Raw genomic sequence first — 22,584 nt, 5'->3', positions numbered from 1 at the left:
GATAAGCCTTATCTCCCGCCTCCCACTCGCTCTTTCTTGGAATGCCACCAGCAGATGCCCCATGTAAGGAAGCCAATCTAGGCAGGGCTTGGCAAACCTTTTCCATAAAGGACCAGGGAGTCAATATTTTTGGCTTTGTGGGCTATACAGTCTCTGTTGCAACTTCAAACTCTGCCACTATCTTGCAAAAGCAGCTCTAGACAATATGTAAATGAATTTATGCATCTGGGTTCCATAAAACTCTACTTACAGATGCTAAAATTTGAATTTCATAGAATTTTTGCATCACCAAATGTTAGTCTTTCAATTTTTTTCAACCATTCAAAAATGTAAAAACCATTCTTAGTTCGTGGTGAGCTGGGTTTGGCCTGCCAGCTTGGGTGAGAGGCCACATGGAGGAGAACTAGAGGCCCAGCCACCAGCCAGCATCAACTGCCACATGTGTGAGGGTCAGCCCAGCCACCAGCAGAATGCAGCAGAGTGACCGAGCCAGGTGAGACCAACAGAGGGACCGCCCAGGCAACCCATGGGGTCCTGAGAAGCCATCAATCCCTGTCCTCTGAAGCCACTCGGTGTGGGTGATCTGCTATGCAGCAACACCCAATCAGAACACCAGGTCTAGAGGATGCTTCTGGGCCTAGGAAAACATGAGAGACTCTGAAATAGACTTAGTACTGGCTTTAAAGAATAAAAAAGGAAACCACAAAATCCTCATTCTCAAGAGTTTAATTCAGATTGTCAGGGCTTTGTGAATGTGCCCTTTCTTGGTACGTCTCTTTTTCACTCCATTTAGAAATAATTTCCTGGTCTGGTTTTCCTCAGTCTGCCACAATGCTGGGAAGTCCCGGCGTGCTGAAAATTCAGGAAACTACTGAGAGCAAAATGATCTTGTTAACTTGGAAAACCTCAAAACATGTTTATTTTCGGATAGTCAAAGAATTGCAACACGGGATACACATGCTATAGCAAACCATAGGCAAATTCTGAAAGAAAGGAGGGAGTTGCGTTTATAGGGAAAAATGGGGAGTAGGGCGGGGCTGTTCTAAAGGAAAGTCCATTGGGAGAAAGTGACAGTTCAGGCCAGCAATGGCTGCTCATTGGCTGAGCTGCGGCATTTCTCATTGGCTGGGCTGCGGCATTTCTCATTGGCTGAGCTGCAGCGTTTCTCATTGGCTGAGCTGTGGCATTTCTCATTGGCTGGGCTGCAGTGTTTCTCATTGGCTGAGCTGCAGCGTTTCTCATTGGCTGAGCTGTGGCATTTCTCATCGGCTGGGCTGTCACCAGGTGGGGAGAGAAATCTTTCTTCAGTAGTAAAGTAGTTTTACTTCCTGTGGGAGATGCAGACGTCCATCTCTTCCTGTTTGTGATTGATGATGTGTGATGGGGGTGAGAGTGCCCCCTACAGGCTGTCCTGACCCAGTTTACTTAAGGTTCTTTTATTAATTTCCACAGTCTTAACAATGGAAAATTCTTCTATGATGTTTATGAGGTGCTGAGCTCCTGTTTTCAGAACAGCTCTACAAGGTCTGTGCAATTTATCCCATTTTACAGGTGAAACACAGAACCTTGGAGAAGTTGATTTTGTGGCGGAGTCACCCAGCGAATGACGTGTGTTGGACTGCAGAGCCAATTCTAACTTGACTGGGGCTTTCATTTATCCCAGCATTCCAAAACTGCAGAACCTCTGCTGTTAGGGCCCAGATCATTGTTTGTTCTGTGCATTGGAGGATATTTAGCCACATCCCTCGCCTTGACCCACTAGATGCCGGTAGCACCTCCCCTTCCCCCAGTTGTGACGATTAAAAATGTCTCCAGATGTTGCTCTGGAAATTAGTAGAAGAAATCTTAATTAAATTGGAGCCGGGAAGGCCTGTAGGGGGCGCTCTCACCACCATCACACACCATCAATTACACCAAACAGGAAGAGAGGAAGCTTCTATCTTGAGCAGGAAGTAAAACTACTTTACCACTGTAGGAAGATTTCTCTCCCCACCCAGCAACAGCCCAGCCAATGGGAAACATCACAGCTCAGCCAATGAGAAATGCTGCAGCTCAGCCAATGAGAAATACCACAGCTCAGTCAATGAGAAATGCCACAGCTCAGCCAATGAGAAATACCACAGCTCAGCCAATGAGAAGCCATTGCCACCCTGAACTGTCACTTTCCCCCGATGGACTTTCCTTTAGAACAGCCCCTCCCTACTCCCCCTTTTTCTCTATAAAGGCAGCTCCCTCCTGTCTTTCCAGATTTGCGTATGGTTTTCCCATAGCATGCACATCCTGAATTGTAATTCTTTCAGCTGTTCCTGAATAGACTCGTTTTGAAATAAAATAGGCAAATTTGCTTTTTTTTTTCCTGAGGAAGATTCACTCTGAGCTAACATCTGTGCCAGTCATCCTCTATTTTATATGTGGGTCTCTGCCACAGCATGGCTGACAAGTGGTGTAGGTGTGTGCCTGGGATCCAAACCTGCCAACCTGGGCAGCTGAAGTGCAGCATGCTGAACTTAACCACTGTGCCACAGGGCCAGCCCTGCAAATTTGCTTTTTAAGTTGACATTGCCAAGTGTCCCCAGGGGGCAGTTGAGAACCACTGCTCTAATCCTGTATCCTGTTGTAGTGGGTTGAATGGTGGCCCAAAACGAGATATGTCCAAGTCCTAACCCTCAGAACCTGTGACTGTGACCTTATTTGGAAAAAGGGTCTTGGCAGATATAATTAAGTTAACATTCTCAAGACAAGATCATCCTGGATTATCTAGGTAGGTCCTAAATCCAATGACGTGTTCTTATGAGAGACAGAAGAGAAGAAGAGACAGACACACAGAAGAAAGCCGTGTGAAGAGGAAGGCAGAGATTGGAGTCATGCAGCCACAGGCGACAGAGCCCCCAGAACCTGGAGGCGGCCAGGAAGGCTCCTCCCCTAGAGCCTCCAGAGGGGATGCGGCTGCTGACACCCTGATTTTGGATTTCCGGCCTCCAGAACGGTGAGAGAAGAAACTTCTGTAGTGTTTTTTTTTTTTTTTTTTTTGTGAGGAGATCAGCCCTGAGCTAACATCTGCCAATCCTCCTCTTTTTTTGCTGAGGAAGACTGGCCCTGGGCTAACATCCATGCCCTTCGTCCTCCACTTTATATGAGACGCCGCCACAGCATGGACTGCCAAGCAGTGCGTCGGTGTGCACCCGGGATTCGAACCGGCGAACCCCGGGCCACCACAGCGGAGCGCGCGCGCACACTTAACCGCTTGCGCCACCAGGCCGGCCCCAAATTTCTGTAGTTTTAAGCCACCTGGTTTGTGGTTGTTTTATGCTGGTCTCAGCCTATCAATAACCAATGTTATGGTTGGATGGCCCTTAGGGTTATTATGATTGCAAGACACCCTTCAGCAATAAATTAGGAAACTTTGAAAAAATAAAGGTTTATTACTCACAAGATCTGGAAATTACACAGCACCCATGGGGCTGTTACTGCCCAAGTGCAGGTGGGGTGACTGCAAGACATGCCAATAGTCCAGAGGCAAGGAGGTAGGAGAGAAAGGGCTTTATTACAGCTTGCTAGCAAGGGGAAGATGGCCAACTCATGTCCAAAAGAACCATCTTACAGGACAAAGACTACAGGCCAGTTATATTGGGGGCTGGTCTCCTGGTGGGGGCACCCATCTGGTCTCTTGGTGGAGGCAGACATCTGGTCTCAGTTCTGGGCAGTCTTTTGTTTTAGTGGATACGCATCAGAGACTGGAGCAGCGCCCTCTACCCTGACCTCTCAGTCGTCATTGATAAATAAATGGCGAGCAATAGGATATATTGGAGCATATGAGGAAGCCATTTGGTGTAAAACTAATTCAGCCTGACCTTGTTTTTCCAAAAGGGCCAGATGTGGCCTTTGAGCATGCGTTGTACATCTGCTTTAAGCATTTACTATGTCACAAAGACAAGAACAAATGCCCTTAAGATAAAGTAACTTCCCCCACAACAGCATTTCCTTAAGGATAAGCATCTCTCTCTCTAGGCTAGGGATTGATTGCTGACCTGCTGTGACCATCCAGCTGGAGACCACAGACCTGCTACCTGCTGTGTTCACCACAGCGATTGTGTGAGTCACTGTGCCGGCTAGGCAGGCTAGACAATCTCGTGACTGTCGTAAAAGGGACATTCCAATCATAAGTGATACATGCTCTTTGACGGTATATAACCACTCTGTACACCCCACTTCTTTGGTGCCCTTCCTTCCTTGGGGAAGGAAGGCCCTGGGCTATATGGTCCTCAAATTTGGCTGATAATAAACTCTCCCCAATTTTGATTTATAGATTGGTTATGGATTATTTGCATTGACATCATTGATGATGGCTGTCAGCATAGGCTCTCTGCCCAGGGGTTATCACATTCCTAAGGAACTCAAGAGAACAAAGTTATCGACTTATAGTAGCTGGGAAGGGCCACAAAATCCACAGAGCATGTCTGGTTAGTTAGTCAGAGGTCATTGAAAGTTACAATAGGGTTTCTTTTCTACAATATGGCTTCCCTCATGTCAACCTTGTCTTGAGCTGGTATCAGGGCCACACAGTGAGGTCTAGGGGCAGAGGCAGGGGTAAGGTGGAGAGGGCATGCACATGTCCTGGGGTTCTGCTTTTATTGGGATGGGGGTGGGAGCCTAGGGTTTCATAGGCTCACTCTTTATTGGGGAATTTAAAACTTAAGTAAAACATAAGAGCGGGAATTTAAAGTGCGGAAAGAGAAAAAAGAAAAAAACAAAAACAAAAAACCCAGTGGCCCAAATGGTTACTATTGAAATCAACCAAGACCTCTAAAACAAAGGCACTTCCATGGGGAGGTGGCCCAGCTCTTTATCTTGTCACGGGGCTGGCAGTGTGCTTGTTCAAGATAGCCCGTCCTTGAAGCGAGGCCTCTTGGAAGTGCATGCCTCCGCAATCAAAGCTGCAGTTGGCACTTGCATTACAAAAAGGAAAACAATAACAACTGTTGGGGCTTACACTACAGTGGTATTTTGTTAGTGCAGCCACAAGAAACTAGTATCTTTATCGGGGCGGGCACTTGAATTTGGCAGAGAGAAACTGTTCATATTCTATATTCTACTTTAGTGAATATATTCTACTCATTCTACTGTTCATATTCTACTTTAGTGAAATCCCCACCATACAATCTTTTGGTATTTTATTTTTAATGTATGTTTCATTTCTCTCCTTCTGGAAAGTTCCAACAACTCCCTTTGCTGTGGCCTGCAGGCCCTTGTGGTCACATCAGGCTGTGCCCCAACACCTACTATGTGCCTGGCCAATTCATTCTCCATATGAGAAGCCCGTGCAGTGAGCAATCAACAAATATTTGAGGCACAGTGCTCAGGGAGGCAGGTTCCCCAAGGTGCAGAGGGGAGAGGTGACAGGTGCAAGGCTGGAGAGGGGCAGAGCCTGTTTTGCCCCCCTGTCCAGGCCTCAGTTTCCCCTTCTGTGAAATGGGGATAGGACTATTCCTTAATGGCTCATCTGGAATCCCTGGGCAGTTGTGTTTTGGAATTGGCAATTTTTTGTATATTGGGAAGGTAACTGAGCGCAGAAGCAAAGGGAAAAATGAGGGATAAATAGACATACAAGGGACAATTGAGCACTGAGAACAGCCTGGGTCAGCGCAGGGGGAGGGCATCCCTCTACTGGAGTTCTGGCACCATCTTAAGAAAAACTTGGGTTTCCAGAGCCTTTTGGATGGCAGGACTGTGGACTGACTGTGGGGAGAGGTAGAAGATTGTCACAGGCGCTGCTTAGTCAGGGGTCAGTAGACTTGGTAAGATGGAGGGGAGGAGAAGGAAGGAGGAGGAGACTGGGAGACGGGGAGGAGAGGAGGAAAGAGGAAGAGGGGAGGAGGAGGGCAGCGGGAGGGCAGGTGAGGGGAGTGGAGGGGTGGGGAAGACAGACGGTGCAGGGAGGGGAGGAGGGGACAGAGTGGGTGGGGGTTGAAAGGGGAGGGGTGGGAGAAACATGAAAAGGGGAAGGGGATGGGATGAGAAGAGAGGGAGGAAGGCTAGGGAAGAAGGGAATCAAGGTAAAAAGGAGGAGGGGGAGGAGAAATTGAGGGAAGAAGGTGAGGGGGGAGGGAGAACAAGCACTTAGCCCACGTTTGTGAGTGAATGAATCTCAACCCCAGCCAGTGTGACAGCTCCAGCCCTCGGGTTTCTGTACCTGTAAAATGGGGTGGTCACAATAGTGCTACCTGGCAGGACAAGAACGCCGCTGTACTTACTGGTCATTGCTGAGTCTACTGACCCCTGGCCAACAAAGTAGCAGACCAGTGCTGGCTCGGGGCCTGTCCTCCGGATCTGCCTCCTCGCTCCCATTCCACCCACCCTGGGCAGCCCACAGGGACCAATGGCAGCGTGGAGGGGTGAGCGCCTTCTCCACCCTGTCCTCCAAACGGCGCTGGGGGCAGGCCCTGGCCGCCTCCCAAGGAAAGTACTGGCAAGGTCGGCCAGGCAGGGCAGCTACCCAGCCGGGGGTGGGGGTGGGTAGCGGTAGAAGACGGGGAGCTTGGAGGGAGGGATCCGAGGCAGAGGTCCACATGGGCACAGTGCAGGCAGAGCAGGGCCCAGGAGTCTGAGAAACAGATGTGCCCGAGGCCCACCTGCCGTGCTAGGTTTGGGTCCTCTGTCTTGTCCTCATTGTCCTCGCCCGCCTCCTGCCTGAACTTCTGGGAGCCCGCGAGGGAGCGGCCAAGGCTGAGGGTCTCTGAGCGGCTCCAGGTCAGCCAGGGAACAGGGTGGTGGGCAGCCAGGCCAGCAATGGCCCGCGCCTGATCTGGAGGAGGGCTTTCGGGCCTCTGAGTGAGCATTTAGGACTTTGGGGTGCAAATAAAGGACTCGTGGAGCCTCCTATGGGAAGGTGGGAACCTGGTGCGTGGATTTTGTCCTCTTTGGGCTCCTGGGTGTTACACTGAGACTTAACTGACAAGATTTGGGGATATGGATTTGGAATTAGCTGGGTCCTTTAAATAGGTCTCTAAGATTGAGGTGGGGTTTGAATTAGAACCTTCTGGGGCCCCTAAGCTGTGAGTTTAGGACGCCCCGGGTCCCTGCAATGTGTGTTTAAGACCGAAGAGGCTTTGGGGCTTGCATTTAGGACAAGCTGGGGCTGGGGCAAAAATCCAGTACAGGCAGGCCCTGAGTGTGAACTGAGATTTTCCGGTTCCCCGGGCTACGGATCCTGGATGCCATCTAGGTCTCGGGCTGGGAGCGCCCGGGAGCCACTCCGAGGAGCTGCGTGACGCACGCGTTCCCTAAACTCACGGCTGGAGGTCGGTGGAGGGGAGGAGCTTGGTTGCCAGGGAGACAGCGGCTGTCTGCGCCGGGCCGTTCTAGCCCCCGGTCTCGTTGGCCGTTGCCTCTCTGGCCGCAGCGCCCTCTCTATGGTCGTGGCTTCCGAAGGAGGCAGGCTTCGGCTACGCGGCTGAGGGGCTGTGAGCCAGGGAGGTCGGAAGAGAGCCTTGGGGCGGGCCTGGGAGGGCAGGTGGGGCGGGGCCTAGGGCGCTAGGTGGGCCGGAGTGAGGCCCGGGGGTGGACAGTGGGCCAAAGCCTGAGGGCGCGGCCGGTGGCCAGGGGTGGAACCCGGGCATGGGAATGTGGGCTAGGCCCGGAACTGGGGGCGGGGCTTGAGCTGGAGGGGCGGGGCGTGTGCTTATGGGCGGGGCCCAATGTGTGGTGGGGATTGGGGAGAGGCGGGACCTGGACGAAAGCCCAGGACTGTGGCTGGACACGATTGGGGACAGGAAGTGGGGGTGGGTACTGGGACCAAGGACAGCGGCTAGGTCGTGGCATGGGGGCGGGGCCTGATCGAGTGGTTGCGAAGGGCCTAGGTATGCGGTGGGGACAAGGCTTGGGAGCCAAGACTTGAGGGTGGAATTTGAGTCCAGAATCTCGCAGTTAGTTCAAGGCATTGGGCAGGGCGTGACAGTGACTGACGGGGGTGGAAGAACTGCGTGGGCGCGGCCTGTATTAATGATTGGCAGAGAAGCCTGGGCCGGGCTAGGGGCAAGGAGGCCTGCGCCCAACGTGGGACGAGGCGGAGTCTGGCCAGAACGTGGCCAATCCCGGGCATGGGGCGGGGTCTGGCTCGAAGCGGGCGGCCTGGGCTCGCCCAGGGGGCGGAGCCGGGGTCTGGGGGCGGAGCTCGCCGAGGGGCGGGGCCGAGCAGCCCGCGGCCTCAGCGCTCTGTCTCCGCAGGATGCGGGCTCCGGGTGCGGGCTCCGTCTCCGTGGCCTCGCTGGTGCTGCTATGGCTGCTGGGGCTGCCGTGGACGTGGAGCGCAGCGGCGGCCCTCGGCGTGTACGTTGGCGGCGGCGGCTGGCGTTTCCTGCGCATTGTCTGCAAGACCGCGCGGCGGGACCTCTTGTGAGTGCAGCCCGGGCCTGGTCCTGGGTCGCGGCCCGGCCGGGGGCAGACTGCGCGCCCTGGGGGCGAACAGAATGGGGCTGCATGGGCGGTGTCGGGGACTCTGAGGGCTTGGGGGAGAGGTTTTAGAGATGGGGCGGGGCTTGGGTGAGGGCGGGGCTGGGGCCTGACTGGCGGGTTGGGGGGCTCTGAGGGGACCTGCTGGGGACAGCTTGAGGGTCTCTAGAGGTAGATTAGCTGAGTAGGTTTCAGGGTTCTTGAGACTGCTTGGGAGACCTCAGGGGACTGGAGCACAACTTGGGGGTCTTTGGGCAGCTGGTAGGAGTTCCAGAGAGCTGGGACTAATCGGGAGGTCGTGGGGATTTGGGGGTCTCTGTGGGGCCTTGGTAACTGGGAGGCCTCTGGGGGCTCTTCAGGGACTCTGGTAGGTCCCTAGGGGTTCACAGGAGAGACCCAGTGGTTTCTGGGGACTACCAAGACACTTTGAGTCTTTTTAGAGCTTTTTTTTGGGGGGGTGAAGGGGCTTCTTGGGGTGTCTGTAAAGGACTTAGGGTCTTTGAAGGGTGTGTGTCTTCTCAGGGCCATTTACAGGTTTCTCTGTGTGTGGGGCGCTCTTTGAGAGTTTGGGGTCTGTGCGGGACTGGGGGTTGTTCAGGGTCCGTGGAGAGGTTGCTGTATAGCAGAAGACCTGTTGGGGTTCTCTGGAGCCTGGGATCTCTGGGGAGGGATTCTGGTGTGGTGTGCAGGCATCCTTGGAAGGTCTGGGGTGTCTCTGAGGGGCTTGCTCAAAGAAGCTGTTGGGGGTCCTCTTGGGGTATCTCTGGGAGGGGATTCCGGTGTTGTGTGCAGATATTCTTGGCCAGTTGTTTTACTTGCAAAATGAGTTTCTTCAGGAACAATCAAAAGAACTGCAATCTGGGATATGTAGGCCATGGTAGACTATAGGCAAATCCAGAGAAATGAAAGAAGGGGCTTGCTGTTATAGAGGAAAAGGGGGAGTTGGGAGGGGCTGTAATAAACAAAGAGTCCATTGGAGAAACCTGGGAGTCCAAAGTGTAAAGTCTTCTCATTGGTTGGTTGCTACAGCCTCTCATTGGCTGGGCTGTTGCTGGGTGGGGAGAGAAATCTTCCTTGCTCCTGCCGGGTAGGAAAGCGGAAAACACCTTCCTGTCTGAGATGCAGGCGTCCAGCTCTTCTGTTTCCGGTGATTGATAATGTGTGTTACGGTGTGAGAGCTCCCTAACAGGCCTTCCCTACTCCAATTTAGTTGAGGTTTCTCTTATTAATTTCACGTTTTTCCCTTTGGCTGAAGATCTTTCTCCAAAAGCATAGCTGATCAAGAGTCAGGTCTTCTGGGGCCGGCCCAGTGCCGTGGCACAAGTTCATGCGCTCTGCTTTGGCGGCCCAGGGTTCGCAGGTTCGGATCCTGGGCACAGACGGCCGCACCGCTTGTCAAGCCATGCTGTGGTGGCCTCCCATATAAAATAGAGGAAAATGGGCACGCATGTTAGCCCAGGGCCAGTCTTCCTCAGCAAAAAGAGGAGGATTGGCATGGATGTTAGCTCAGGGCTGATCTTCCTCACCAAAAACAAAAAAACCCCAAAAACAGTCAGGTCTTCTAAGTCTGGTAGCCTTTGTCCCTCAGTGCCAGGAAGGACCTTTCCAGGTTGTCAGGTCCTGCCTCGGAGGGAAAGTGCATGGACTAGAAACCATTTAGGCTACATTTGGGTAATAAGGAGGGGTAGGAGGGAGAACTCTCAGGCATTTCTTACCTAAAGTCTATATTTTTCCGAGGTTGTAAGCGTTGGCAATCATCTCGAGGTGCTGGGTTAGCATCACGTTATTCGGTACGTTATCTTTACAAAGGTTTGATAGGCAATAAGTACAGAACTTTACAATAAGTGTGCAGAGTAAGATTAAGAGCATTACTATAAGCCCAGTTTTCAGGATGGTTCTAAACCAGGAGCCCAGACCTGAAGGTACCCAGCTCAACAAATCAAAAGATAGGGGATTGTCAGGTGAAATTGGTTGTAGCCAATGTCCTTGCTCTCTAATCTTGTGTAATTGGGTTTCTACTTCCCCAGAGGCATTTATCCACGTGCAATAGGAGGTGTTCACCGCTGCACAGACACCTCCTTGCTCAGCAAGTAGGTAATCAAGAGCTATACGATTATCCAAGACTACCTTGGCCAATGAGCTAAGTGATCATTGCTGAACTGAAACTGCTTTGGCTGTGGAGTTGGCCAACTCTTCTAGTGTCAGGAAGAGATTTTTATGTATTCACTGGCACTCACTCTGATCCACGGAAAGAAAGCTTTCTCCGTGGAGGCAAACCCAGAATCATACATGCCTTCTGGAAGTTCTCGTTTAAGGCAGTTATAGAGGATTAATGCGACAGACTAATGAGAGGCCTCTGTTTGGTTATGCAGATAGAGTAGGACAGTGGACACAGCAGAGGTACACTGTCCTTGTCTTCTCCAGCCGTTAAGGCAATTAATTGTTCAAGCATAAAGGACATTACCGAAACCTCCACGTACAAAGATGTAGCCAGGAGGTGTACGTAAGGCTCCTACATAAGTGACAGTATCTGTGGACCCACTCACTGGCATGGAGGCATTAGCACCATTTAACCGAGGCTCAGACATTGTGTTGTTACATACCAAGAGATTGCCTAAATATATGGGTATGTCAACAAGTTTGCAAATGGCCCAGTTTACATTGACGGCTCCACAGAGTTTCTTATATAGATATTCGCGAGCTCTCATTTTCCCATCTCAGGGTTGGATTAGACTGAAGCAAGAAACAAGGTTGGGTGGGCTTAGTATCCTAACTTTATAGAAGGGACCTGTAGAACAATTTAGGCATACAGTGGCATTTGGAATTTCAGCAAAATTACTTATAGGGCGAACTAAGGAATCATTGCTATCTTGGACAGATGAAGGTTTTTGATGACAAATCCAACAGTTGGAGAGGTTTCTCCCTTTCACAATAGATTGGGAAATGCCGACAAGGGCATTGTCCTTCCAAGAAAGAGAAGGAGAAAATAAAGCGAGAGGCAACAGTGAGAAAAGGGTGTACAGGCCTGGTCTGGTCCTCTTGGGAAAGCTGTCTGCCTCAGGTGTCAGGTGTTGGCCGCTTCTCTTCCTCATCCACTTGATTCAGAGGTCCCCGCGTTTGTACAGGACCAGAGGTCAGGTGGAGCCTTCTTTAGCTGTGAGATGTGTACCCCAGCCTCAAGTCTCTCAAGTTTGGCAGCCATCTGGCTAGTGAGGAGGACCTGGTCTAGTCCCTTCCAAGGAGATGTAAGGGCATTAAAAATTTGAAACGTTAATTTGGAGAATCATAGCGAGATATTTGAGGAACTAGAAGAATTTGGTATTCAGTCCAGCTTGCGGGTGTAACAAAACCTTAAAGACAATTAGTAGGACTAGAAGCTAATATCGACAAAGGTGCAAACATAATTTCTCTCTCCATGGTTACCCCCATTTTTATCACAGTAAAACTAATTTGTTTGTATTAAACTTGGCCTGATTATTTACATAAATGTAGCAAGAATAGTGACTGACCGTATAAGCTCTTTTTAAGATTGCTTTGCTGGAAACTTGTAAGCAAGGTACTAGGCTGATTTTTTCCAAGCAGTTGCTTAAAGCTGTCTTGTCATATCTGAGTCTACATATATCTCTCTCAAATATGACATTCTAGTCAAAGCCTTGGTAATGTGTCCAGTATTTCCAATTGTGTCCTGCTATAAGGAGAACAGACTCATTGAGTTTATGCAAATTTTTATATTGTCATGAAAAGAATACATAAGAGTTTCCAAATTCTGGAGGGATCAGGTAGGGAGAAAAAGATAAATGCTTCAACCTTTGTTGCAAAGATACACTTTCCCCAATTGCTGTAAGTTATGGATAGCTTAAAGGAGAGGAGAAAAGGGGTGCTTCACATCTGGAAAAGAAAACATTAAAGCAATCAGTTTTCCATGCGAGTTTTAGAAATTCTTACCCAGCTCAGTGTTATGATCTTAAAATTATCAAAAACCTGTATTGCAGAGTACTTGTCCAAGTCTTTTCCATGAATCTCTGTGAAGATGAAACATTTGTAAGAACACTGGAGTAAAACAACAGCTGTCTGTAACTGACAGAAGACAAACAGAGAGCACTGGGTGAGGGTCAGATGAGGGGTCATTATAATGCACTTGACAAGGAAAGTGGGGATTTTTTGTGACATACATTTTTAGATAGTAACTAGAATTAAAAGTGATAACATATCTATTTGACCAAAGTAACAATAAAAGATTTCAAATGCGAATACAAAAGGTTACATAGTTGTAAGCAAAACTTTAATATTAAGAAGACTCAGTTTTCCTAAGTAAGTAAAGACCTGATAAGAACAACACAGGAAATTATTTTGATAAAACGCAAAATCTCTGCTTTCTAGGCATATTACTTAAAAGGTAAAGAAGCTTTCACAATCTGTTATCAAAAGCAGATTAACAGTCCAAGAAAACCTTGTCCTTTTAACAGAAAAGAAAGCCAAATTTTAATTTTGCATCAGCTTACTTTTGCTATTAAAACTCATTCACTCAATTAAATTGTTCCAATCTTAGCCAGCTTGACTACATATTAAATTTTTTTTCTAGAGATTCTTTTTCATCAACCTTTTCACTTTTTTTTTGTTTTTGTGAGGAAGATCAGCCCTGAGCTAACATCCATGCTAATCCTCCTCTTTTTGCTGAGGAAGACCAGCTCTGAGCTAACAACTATTGCCAATCCTCCTCCTTTTTTTCCCCCAAAGCCCCCCAGTAGATAGTTGTACGTCTAGGTTGCACATCCTTCTAGTTGCTGTATGTGGGAGGCGGCCTCAGCATGGCCGGAGAAGCGGTGCGTCGGTGCATGCCCAGGATCCGAACCCGGGCCGCCAGTAGCGGAGCGCGCGCACTTAACCACTAAGCCATGGGGCCGGCCCTTCACTTTTTTTTTACATTCAGACTTTGTTGGGTTTTTCCTCTTTCCTATTCTGAAACCATCAGCTTCACTTTAGGACAAAATTATTCTCTTTTCCCTCAACAAAAGTACATCTCTATTCCTCATACCTTCTTCTACTGAAACACACATCCTACTTTCCTTGCATCCAGAAATGTTTCCCTTTTTGTTTTTAGTAGCTTTAGTTACATATATTAGAATTCTTAACACGTAGAATCCTTAACTCCTAGAGAAAACTAAGACGTAAGCAATTGTGGACTGGCAAATTTATAATCTTTCAATGTGGCACAAGACATGGTTATTAACAGATCCAAATTTATCTTTAGTTTCTTTGCAATAAAATGCCACAAGTAGGTAAACCTATGTTCCGTAATTAATGTTTTAGTATTTTATCTTGTTTGGAAAATGATCCAGATATTCAATGAAATTCCATCATTTAATTTAGCTTAGCAAAACTCTAAAGTTTCAAGTTGCCAAAAAGATTTTGGAAGCTATTTTTCAAGTATACATACCATAAAACATAATTATTGCACCCAAAAACTCTTAACCAATTTTCATCTACCTAAATCGTTTGTTCCCAGCAATTATGTTTAGATTACTCACAAAACTTCATGTGGCATTAAAGCAGTTAGTCATCATCTTAAGTTATTGTTATTATTTTATTTTTTTTGCTGACATATTTTATAACAGAGATAACATGAACTTAATAAACCCAGGTAGGTTGAAATATGTGTGTCTCTGCATCACATTCACCATTGGTAACTAAAGACATGCCTGTTTTTTTTTTTTTTAATTGATGTTTTAATAGTTTTTAACATTGTGAAATTTTGGGTTGTACATTTTTGTTTGTCCATCACCATATATATGACTCCCTTCACCCCTTGTGCCCACCCTCCACCCCCACCCCCACTGCCCCTGGTAACCACAATACAGTTTTCTCTGTCCATGTGTTGGTTTATATTCCACATATGAGTGAGATCATACAGTGTTTGTCTTTCTTTTTCTGGCTTATTTCACTTAACATAATACGCTCCAGGCCCATCCATGTTGTTGCAAATGGGACGATTTTGTCTTTTTTTATGGCTGAGTAGTATTCCATTGTATATATACACCACATTTTCTTGATCCAGTCGTCAGTCGAGGGACACTTAGGTTGCTTCCACTTCTTGGCTATGGTGAATAATGCTGCAATGAACATAGGGCTGCATAAGCCTCTTTGGATTGTTGATTTCAGGTTCGCTGTATAGATTCCCAGTAGTGGGATGGCTGGATCATAGGGCATCTCTATTTTTAATTCTTTGAGGAATCTCCATACCATTTTCCATAGAGGCTGCACCAGTTTGCATTCCCACCAGCTGTGTATGAGGGTTCCTGTTTCTCCACGTCCCCTCCAACACTTGTTGTTTTCTGTCTTGGTGATTATAGCCCTTCTAAGGGGCGTGAGGTGATATCTTAGTGTTGTTTTGATTTGCATTTCCCTGATGACTAGTGATGTTGAGCATCTTTTCATGTGCCTGTTGGCCATCTGTATATCGTCTTTGGAGAAGTGTCTGTTCATTTCCTCTGCCCATTTTTTGATCGGGTTGTTTGTTTTTTTGTTGTTCAGTTGTGTGAGTTCTTTATATATATAAAGAACTCCATAATATTATGGAGATCAACTCCTTGTCAGATGTATGTTTTGCAAATATTCTCTCCCAGCTGGTGGGTTGTCTGTTCATCTTGGTTCTGGTTTCAAGACATGCCTGTTTTAATTAGACCAACAACCTTAAACTAGCTTTTATTTACTAAAGATTAATCCTAGATCACGTAAACTTGGAAAGCATTTGGGTTAGTTTCTCTTATATTTCTGAGATTTATGAATACTTAATTTATAAGGAGTTAATTTCAAGCCAATTAGATAGAGCTCTTTTAGAAATGAATTTTAGTAATACTGTCCAGAGGTAAAAAAAGAAATATCACATCTCTACAACACACATACATAGACATACATAACATACAGAGCTCTTACAGCTTTTATTTAAAAAATTTTAGCTATGTCTCAGGTACAAACCTCAAAGAAAGAGTTGGATCCAAATTGTATTTCTGGCAGATAGACCTAGTTAAGGTTGCCTGCTCACCTGGCCAAAGAGGTTTTTTTTATTTATTTATTTATATTTTTTTACTAAAGACTCTTATTCGCATGTCTTCGCACGTCAAATTCTAGAATTATTTCCCCCTTTTGAGAAAAAGAAATTCCAGCATGGTATTTTTCTAGGAAATCGTGGCCTAGTAAATGAATAGAAGTGGAGATGCAGAAGAGAAAGAGGAAGACGCTGTCGGGGTAGAGCCTGAGACAAAGGAGCCGGGGGACAAACAAGGCGGTGCTGGGCTGAGGCTTGAGCACAGGATGGACAGCATATGTCTGGAGACAAAGAAGAAGTGGGAGGGGAAAAAGAGGCTTCCAATTTGGTTTTAAGAAAAACAAGTTTGGGGAGATCAAAAGTTCCCCATGACGGCCATTGTAATTCTGGACGCCCTTGGTTTGTTGGGCCCGCTGACTTAAAGTGCACATGTGGATGCCCATCCACATAAACCCGACTGGGGCCCTGATGGAGGGCTGCCCTCAGAACATTTAGATGACTGGGATCTCACTTCTTAAATTCTTCTGAAAACTCAAGAAAGTTGCTAGAGTCCTACCCCTGATTCCAGAAGGATGTTAAAAACAAAAGAAAGCTGCTGGATTGCCATCCCTGATTTCAGAAAGAACCTGAAAACAAAAGAAGATTCCTGGATTCCCAGCTAGCCCAATCCCCACTGTGTGCTTCAGAAAATAACAGTACTCACCAAGGATGAAGCCTTGAACCCAAGGACGAAGTCCTTCCCTGGAAAAGACAAAGCCTTTCCCAATCCCGAATAAAGCCGAGAGCTCAGAGCACGAAGGGAGCGGGGCTTGGAATCTGAGAGGAGACTCACCAAATAGGCAACGGCTCCTGGAAGTAAGAAGCACAAGGCGCTCGGCCGGGTACCTTGCTAGATTCCGGGGTCATCATCTCTTGGGGGTTGCCTCCTTTGGATTCCAAGTAAATTGGCCAGTTGTTTTACCTGCAAAATGAGTTTATTAGGGAATAATCAAAAGAATTGCAATTCAGGATATGCAGGCTGTGGTGGACCATAGGAAAATCCAGAGAAACAAAGGAAGGGGCTTTCTTTTATAGAGGAAAAGGGGGAGTTGGGGGGTGGGTTGTAATAGACAAAGAGTCCATTGGAGGAGCCCGGGCTTCTCATTGGTTGGGTGCTGCAATCTCTCATTGGCTGGGCTGTTGCCAGGTGGGGAGAGAAATCTTCCTCCCTCCTGCTGGGTAGTAAAATAGAAAACACCTTCCTGTCCCGGGCACACGTGTCCAGCTCTTCGTGTTTGGAGTAATTGATGATGCATGTTAGGGGGTGAGAGCGTGCCCTGTAGGCCTTCCTGACTCCAGTTTAGTTGAGGTTTCTCTTACTAATTCCAAAGGCAGCTGGTAGGAGTTCCAGAGAGCTGGGACTGATCCGGAGGTCCTGGGGATTTGGGGGTCTCTGTGGGGCCTTGGTGACTGAGAGGCCTCTGGGGGCTCTTCAGGGACTCTGGTAGGTCCCTAGGGGTTCACAGGAGAGACCCAGTGGTTTCTGGGGACTACCAAGACACTTTGAGTCTTTTTAGAGCTTTTTTTGGGGGGGTGAAGGGGCTTCTTGGGGTGTCTTAAAGGACTTTTAGGGTCTTTGAAGGGTGTGTCGCCTCAGGGCCATTTACAGGTTTCTCTGTGTGTGGGGCGCTCTTTGAGAGTTTGGGGTCTGTGCGGGACTGGGGGTTGTTCAGGGTCCGTGGAGAGGTTGCTGTATAGCACAAGACTTGTTGGGGTTCTCTGGAGCCTGGGATCTCTGGGGAGGGATTCTGGTGTGGTGTGCAGGCATCCTTGGAAGGTCTGGGGTGTCTCTGAGGGGCTTGCTCAAAGAAGCTATTGGGGGTCCTACAGGGGTGAAATAGGTGTTGCCGGAGATTTCCACGGGAGCAATATCAGTAAGAGCCCCCCAGGAGGGAGCATGTGAGCGCCTGCTGTGGGTCTGCCAGGCGCAGTGCCTTTGCGGGCACTCCCTCCTTTCGGGATCCACGGTGAGGGTGAGGAACTGAGTTTCCGTGAGTGAGGGTGAGGAACTGAGTTTCCGTGAGCGGCGGGGATGGTGTGGAGCTGAGAAAAGTTCCTGCCAATTGACTGGTTCCGAACCTTCTAGAACCCATCCCTTCCTCCTCCCCTGCCCTCGTTCCTTCTGACGTGCGGATCTGACTGCACCGTCTGTTCACACACCCTCCACTATCCCCATCCTCTGCGGGAGAAGGACTCAGCCTTTAGCTGCTGACCTCTCCCCTGCCCACTTGCCACTCCCACCTCCATGTTCACCTGGCCCCCAGATCGACTCGCCTTGTCAGGCTCAGGCTGCTTCCTCTGCCTGGAACACACTGGGCTTCCTTTTGCCTGCTGACACTTCATGATGTTGCCTCCCTCAGGGCACCCTTTCCTGAGTTTCCTGCTCAGCTCCCTCCTGTGGCTCCTTGTTGCCCTTAGAATCTAGACCATAGGAGGTTCCTGGTCATGTCCCCAACCTCCTCTCCTTTCCTTTCTCACTCTTCCAGCTACACTGGCCTCCTTGCTGTTTCTAAGCAAGCTTAGCCTTGTTTCAGCCCCAGGGCCTTTGCACTTGCTGTTCCCTCTGTCTGGATCACTTTTCCTCTGCTCTTCATTTTTGTCATGCCATGGCTCACATGTCACCTTCTCAGAGAGCCCTCTCTGCCACTGCATCTCTGTAGACCCTCCCACCTTGTTGCTCTCTGGCACAATGGCCGACATTTAGAGGGCTCCCTCTGCGCCAGGTACCGTGCAAAGCATGACTGCTTCAAGCCCTCCCAACAACCCCGTGAGGTGGGTGCTCTCTTGTTCCCACCCTATAGATGAGCAGACTGAGGCACAGCGTGGTTTTGTCACTTGCCCAGGGTCAGAGAGGTGGCAAGTAGTGGGGGCAGGATTTGAGCCCAGGCAGTGTGGCTCCAGAGCTCGGCTTGTAGCCACCAGCAGCATCCGTTGTTCGTGATTATCTTACGCGTCTGCTTTCCTGCCTTTCAATTCTTGGGTTTCTTTCCCCCCCTTAGACTGTGGCTCTGTGGGTCCCAGATGGAGACCTTGGTCTTTGTGCCCCTGGGGGCCTGGCCTCCGCTCAGGATGGCACACCGAGGAGCACAGGATACCTTTGTTGGTGGGCAGGCCTTGCCTACCTCATTGGGCTCTGCGCCATGCAGCCGGGGCCTCTGCCCGGCTCTGTGTCCCCTGAGACAGGGCAGGAGCTGGGTCCACTCCGAGTCCCTGACACAGGGCCTGACCCACCTTTCTGTAGGAGCAGCCTTGAAGATGGCCCCACCTTCTGGTCTTCACACCCTCGTCTGATCTCCCTTGGAGTGTGGGCCGGACCTAGTGACCCACTTCTAATAAATAGGACCCAGCAGCAGTAGAGGGCCGTTCCTTCTGAGGTGCAGTCCTGAGAGGACGGTGGCCCGTCTGGAGTGCTCGCTTGGATCTCTCCGGGGAAGCGGCTGCCAGGAGGTGCAGCGGCCCTCTGGAGAGGCCACGTGCATGAACTCAGAAGTGGATTCTCTCCCCATGAGGCTCTGAGGTGAGTGCAGCCCCAGCTGACACCTTGACTGAAGCCTCGCAGAGACCCTGAGCCAGAACCAGCCAACTAAGCTGCTCCCGGATTCCTGACCACAGAAACCAGGAGATAATAAATGTTGTTTCCAGCCGGTAATTTTGGGGCAGTTTGTTAGGCAGCAATAGCTAACTATTGCAGCCTGTTCTGATGCTCTCACAGTCCTATAAAGAAGGACTAATCCCATTTTACAGGTTGGTGAACCGAGGCACAGAGAGGTGAGGTCACTTGCCCAGGAGCACACAGGACGGGAGGGGCAGGGCTCTGGAGTCTGTGTTCTTAGCCGCTGTGCTGTGCTGAGGGGGTGGTGGGGACCACATTTAGACCCCGGGTTCAGAAAATATTTAAGCACCCTGCCCCAGTTCTCCCAACTCATCCTGTATTGCGGCATGAAATCGGATCATGTTCGGCCTTGGTTTTTTCCTGTCGCTGCGCCCTGGAGCTCGGGGTGAAAACAGGAGGGCCAGAGGAGCAGAGGGATGAGAAGAGGACTTGGGAAGGGCCAAGAGGCAAACAGTGGCCTCTTTGTCCCAGGGTGGGGGTGGCTCAGGCGTGTGGCTGGAGCCGAGCACTGGAGCCCACTGCCTGCTGGTGTGGGTGTGCTGCAGAGAGGCCGCGGGCGCGAGCAGGCCGGGCGGCCGTGAGGGCTGGGCCCGCGGTGCTCACGCTGCCCGAGCATGGCCAGCTGCAGCCGCGCTTCCTGTTTCTCCTGTCGCCTGTGGACGGGGAGCCCCTTACAGGGGCTGCTTCCTGTGGTCCCCGGCCTCCTGCTGGCCCTCTCCCCATGGCGGTCCCGCCAGTCCTCTCGCGGGGTCATCCAGGGTGGCAAGGGGGTCGCTGCTTCTTTTTTAAACTTATGGAGGTGTAATTGACATATAACATTACATTAGTTTCAGGTGGCCGACAGAATGCTCCGATATTTGTATATATTGTGAAGTGATCACCACATAAGTCTAGTTAACATCTGTCACCATGCGTAGATACAAAATTTTCTTTCTTGTTATGAAAACTAAGATCTACTCTTGTAGCAACTTTCCCATGTGTAATACAGTGTTACTAACTGTAGTCACATGCTGTACATTACACCCCAGGACTTTATTTTATAGAGGGGTTGCTTCTTAAACAGATTTCCACCAGCCCCTTACTGCAGCCCAGGATTCTGCTTTCTCCCACCCCCCTGGGGGCACCGCCTCGTATCTGCTGCTCCCCAGCTTCCAAACATGGGGTGATTTGGTCTCTGCTCCCATTTTTCCAGTCTTTGTGAGTTCACACTTTAGAAAAACCTCCCTTTACTGGCTGTTTTGGGGGAGGCGGTGAGGCCTAGTGATCAGTCACCGTCTGGGTGTGCGATCTGCCGTCTCTGCCACGAGATCACTCCTGACTTTCCCACTTACCTCGAGGCTCCTTCCTCCTCCAGGTGCAGTGGGGGCACCGTTCTTGTGAAGGCTGAGCGGTCTTCCATTGTAAGGATGAGTCGCTGTTCATCTACCCCTCCTCTACTGAAGGACATTTGGTTCTTTCCATCTTCTGCCCATTGGAAGCTACAAATGAATAACACTGTCATTTCCCCCATGCGACTTTAATGTGCCCAAATCAATACTCCAATTAGTGGAATGATCCGGAGCCGTGGAGAGAGATTCCCAACACTGTGCTGTCTCCTCACACTCTGCTTCACTCCCTCCTCTCCAGCCTGCTCTCTTTTAAACATGCCAGTCTCCTTCCTGCCTCTGGGCCTTTGCACTGGCGGTGTCATCCACCTGGAATGATTTCTCCCAGCTTTACCCACGGCTGGCTCCTTCTCATCCTTTCAGACTCAGTGTGAAGGTCGCTTCCTCTGAGAGGGCTCCCCTGCCCCCAGGGATAAAGTCTGTCCTGGCTTTATCTGATCACATCTTCCTGTTGTTTCCTTCTTAGGAGACTTATCATAAAACTCTCATTGTTTTTGTTTGCTTTTTCTTTGGTTATTAACTGTCTCCCCCTCCCTAGACTGTAAACCCCACAGGAACAGGGATCATGCCTGCCTTTGTCACTTGTGTGTCCCGTTCCTGTCATGATATCCAGTGTGTGGTGGTGCTCAGTGGGGGTGCACTGCATGAGTGGATCAGCCTCTCCTGGGAGGGGTTCTCTGTGAGAAGGCTTTTGGCTGTTAGTAGTGGAAATCCTAACCAGAAGTGGCATTGATGGTAAGGAACATTTATAGCTATGTGTAAACATGGAGTTGGGGCATGAGGTGGCTTCAGTTTGCTCAACTCATGGCTCAGTGTGTTGTCATTGACCCAGGTTCCATCTGTTTTTCTGCTCTGCTATCCTCACTGCGAAGGCTCGGCATCTCTGGTTGGGTACCCTCACGGTCTCATATTGGCTGCTGTGGCTCCAGCCATCACATGCTGATGACAGCTTCCCTGGGCAAAAGAAAGGGAACATGGCACTGCCATGTCCCATGTTGCAGGGGTTTTGAAAGGGGCTGATGTGTTGGGGGGATGTGTATGAGTTGGGCAGTTTTATTTTATTTATTTATTTTTTGGTGAGGAAGATCAGCCCTGAGCTAACATTCGTGCTAATCCTCCTCTTTTTGCTGAGGAAGACTGGCTCTGAGCTAACATCTATTGCCAATCCTCCTCCTTTTTTTCCCCACAGCCCCAGTGGATAGTTTTATGTCATAGCTGCACATCCTTCTAGTTGCTGTATGTGGGACGCGGCCTCAGCATGGCCGGAGAAGCAGTGTGGTGTGTCGGTGCGCGCCCGGGATCCGAACCCGGGCCGCCAGTAGTGGAGCGCGCGCACCTAACCGCTAAGCCACGGGGCCGGCCCTGGGCAGTTTTAGAGTTGAGGGAGCCAAGGGGGTGAGTAGGCAGAGCTAAATTTCCAGGGCTTTGAATGCTGAGAGGAGGAGTGTCCTGTGCCCAGGGGAAGGGTTCTGAGCAGGAGAGCAGCACAGCTAGGCTGGCCTGCACTGAGGAGGAGGAGGGTGGCTCCATGAGGAGGGTTTGAGGCAACCAGGCAGGCACTTGTGCCCTGACAGTGGGAATGGAGACATTGTTCCCCTGTGGGGGGCACTGGGCTGAGAGCAGTAAGCAAGACAGACCAATGTCGGAGATGAAGCGCGGTGTCTGCGTTTCACGTGGCTGTCATAACAAAAGGGCACAAACAGGGTGACTTAAGACAACAGACATTTATTCTGCCACAGGTGTAGACACCAGGAGTCTGAGATCAAGGTAGGCAGGGCTGGCTCCTTCTGGAGGCTCCGAGGGGGACTCTGTCCTAGGCCTCGCCCCCAGCTTCTGGGGGCTGCCGGCGGTCCTTGGCAGACCCTTGGCTGGCGGTGGCGTTGCTCCCATCTCTGCCTCCGTCTTTACATGGCCTTCCTCTCTGTGTCCGGGCCTCCTCCTCTGTCTTTTATAGGGACGTTTGTCATTGGATTTAGAGCCCCCCCTAGTCCAGGATGATCTCTTCTCAAGACCCTGAGCTTAATGACATCTGCAAGGACCCTTTTTCCATGTCT

General features: G+C 49.7%; 1 protein-coding gene and 1 long non-coding RNA gene across 8 annotated transcripts in view; one reads left to right on the top strand and one right to left on the bottom strand.

Moving 5' to 3' along the window:
* Positions 1–6,666: 6,666 nt before the first annotated feature.
* The window catches only part of SLC27A1 (solute carrier family 27 member 1), a 35,797-nt gene continuing 19,879 nt past the window's right edge, over positions 6,667–22,584 (top strand). For 4 of the 7 annotated variants that reach the window (XM_087443595.1, XM_087443593.1, XM_087443594.1 and 1 more), the window contains exons 1-2: positions 6,667–6,747; positions 8,224–8,391. In XM_087443595.1, coding sequence (XP_087299721.1) covers positions 8,225–8,391 — 167 coding nt within the window. In that variant the 5' untranslated portion in view covers positions 6,667–6,747; position 8,224. Of the gene's footprint in view, positions 6,748–7,406; positions 7,474–8,223; positions 8,392–18,773; positions 19,050–22,584 lie in introns of those variants that run through there. The other 3 variants (XM_087443590.1, XM_087443592.1, XM_087443591.1) reach the window with 3 other exon arrangements.
* Positions 14,282–16,549, bottom strand: LOC147914655 (uncharacterized). Its single transcript, XR_015555142.1, has 3 exons — positions 16,326–16,549; positions 16,197–16,234; positions 14,282–15,115 (listed from the first exon to the last, which is right to left on the bottom strand). It is a non-coding gene; the product is annotated as an uncharacterized LOC147914655 (long non-coding RNA).

Source organism: Ceratotherium simum, chromosome 18 (assembly GCF_057802395.1).
Source record: "Ceratotherium simum simum isolate JZ-2026a chromosome 18, ASM5780239v1, whole genome shotgun sequence".
NCBI classification, from domain to species: domain Eukaryota; kingdom Metazoa; phylum Chordata; class Mammalia; order Perissodactyla; family Rhinocerotidae; genus Ceratotherium; species Ceratotherium simum.
This window is presented reverse-complemented; position numbering and strand designations above follow the sequence as displayed.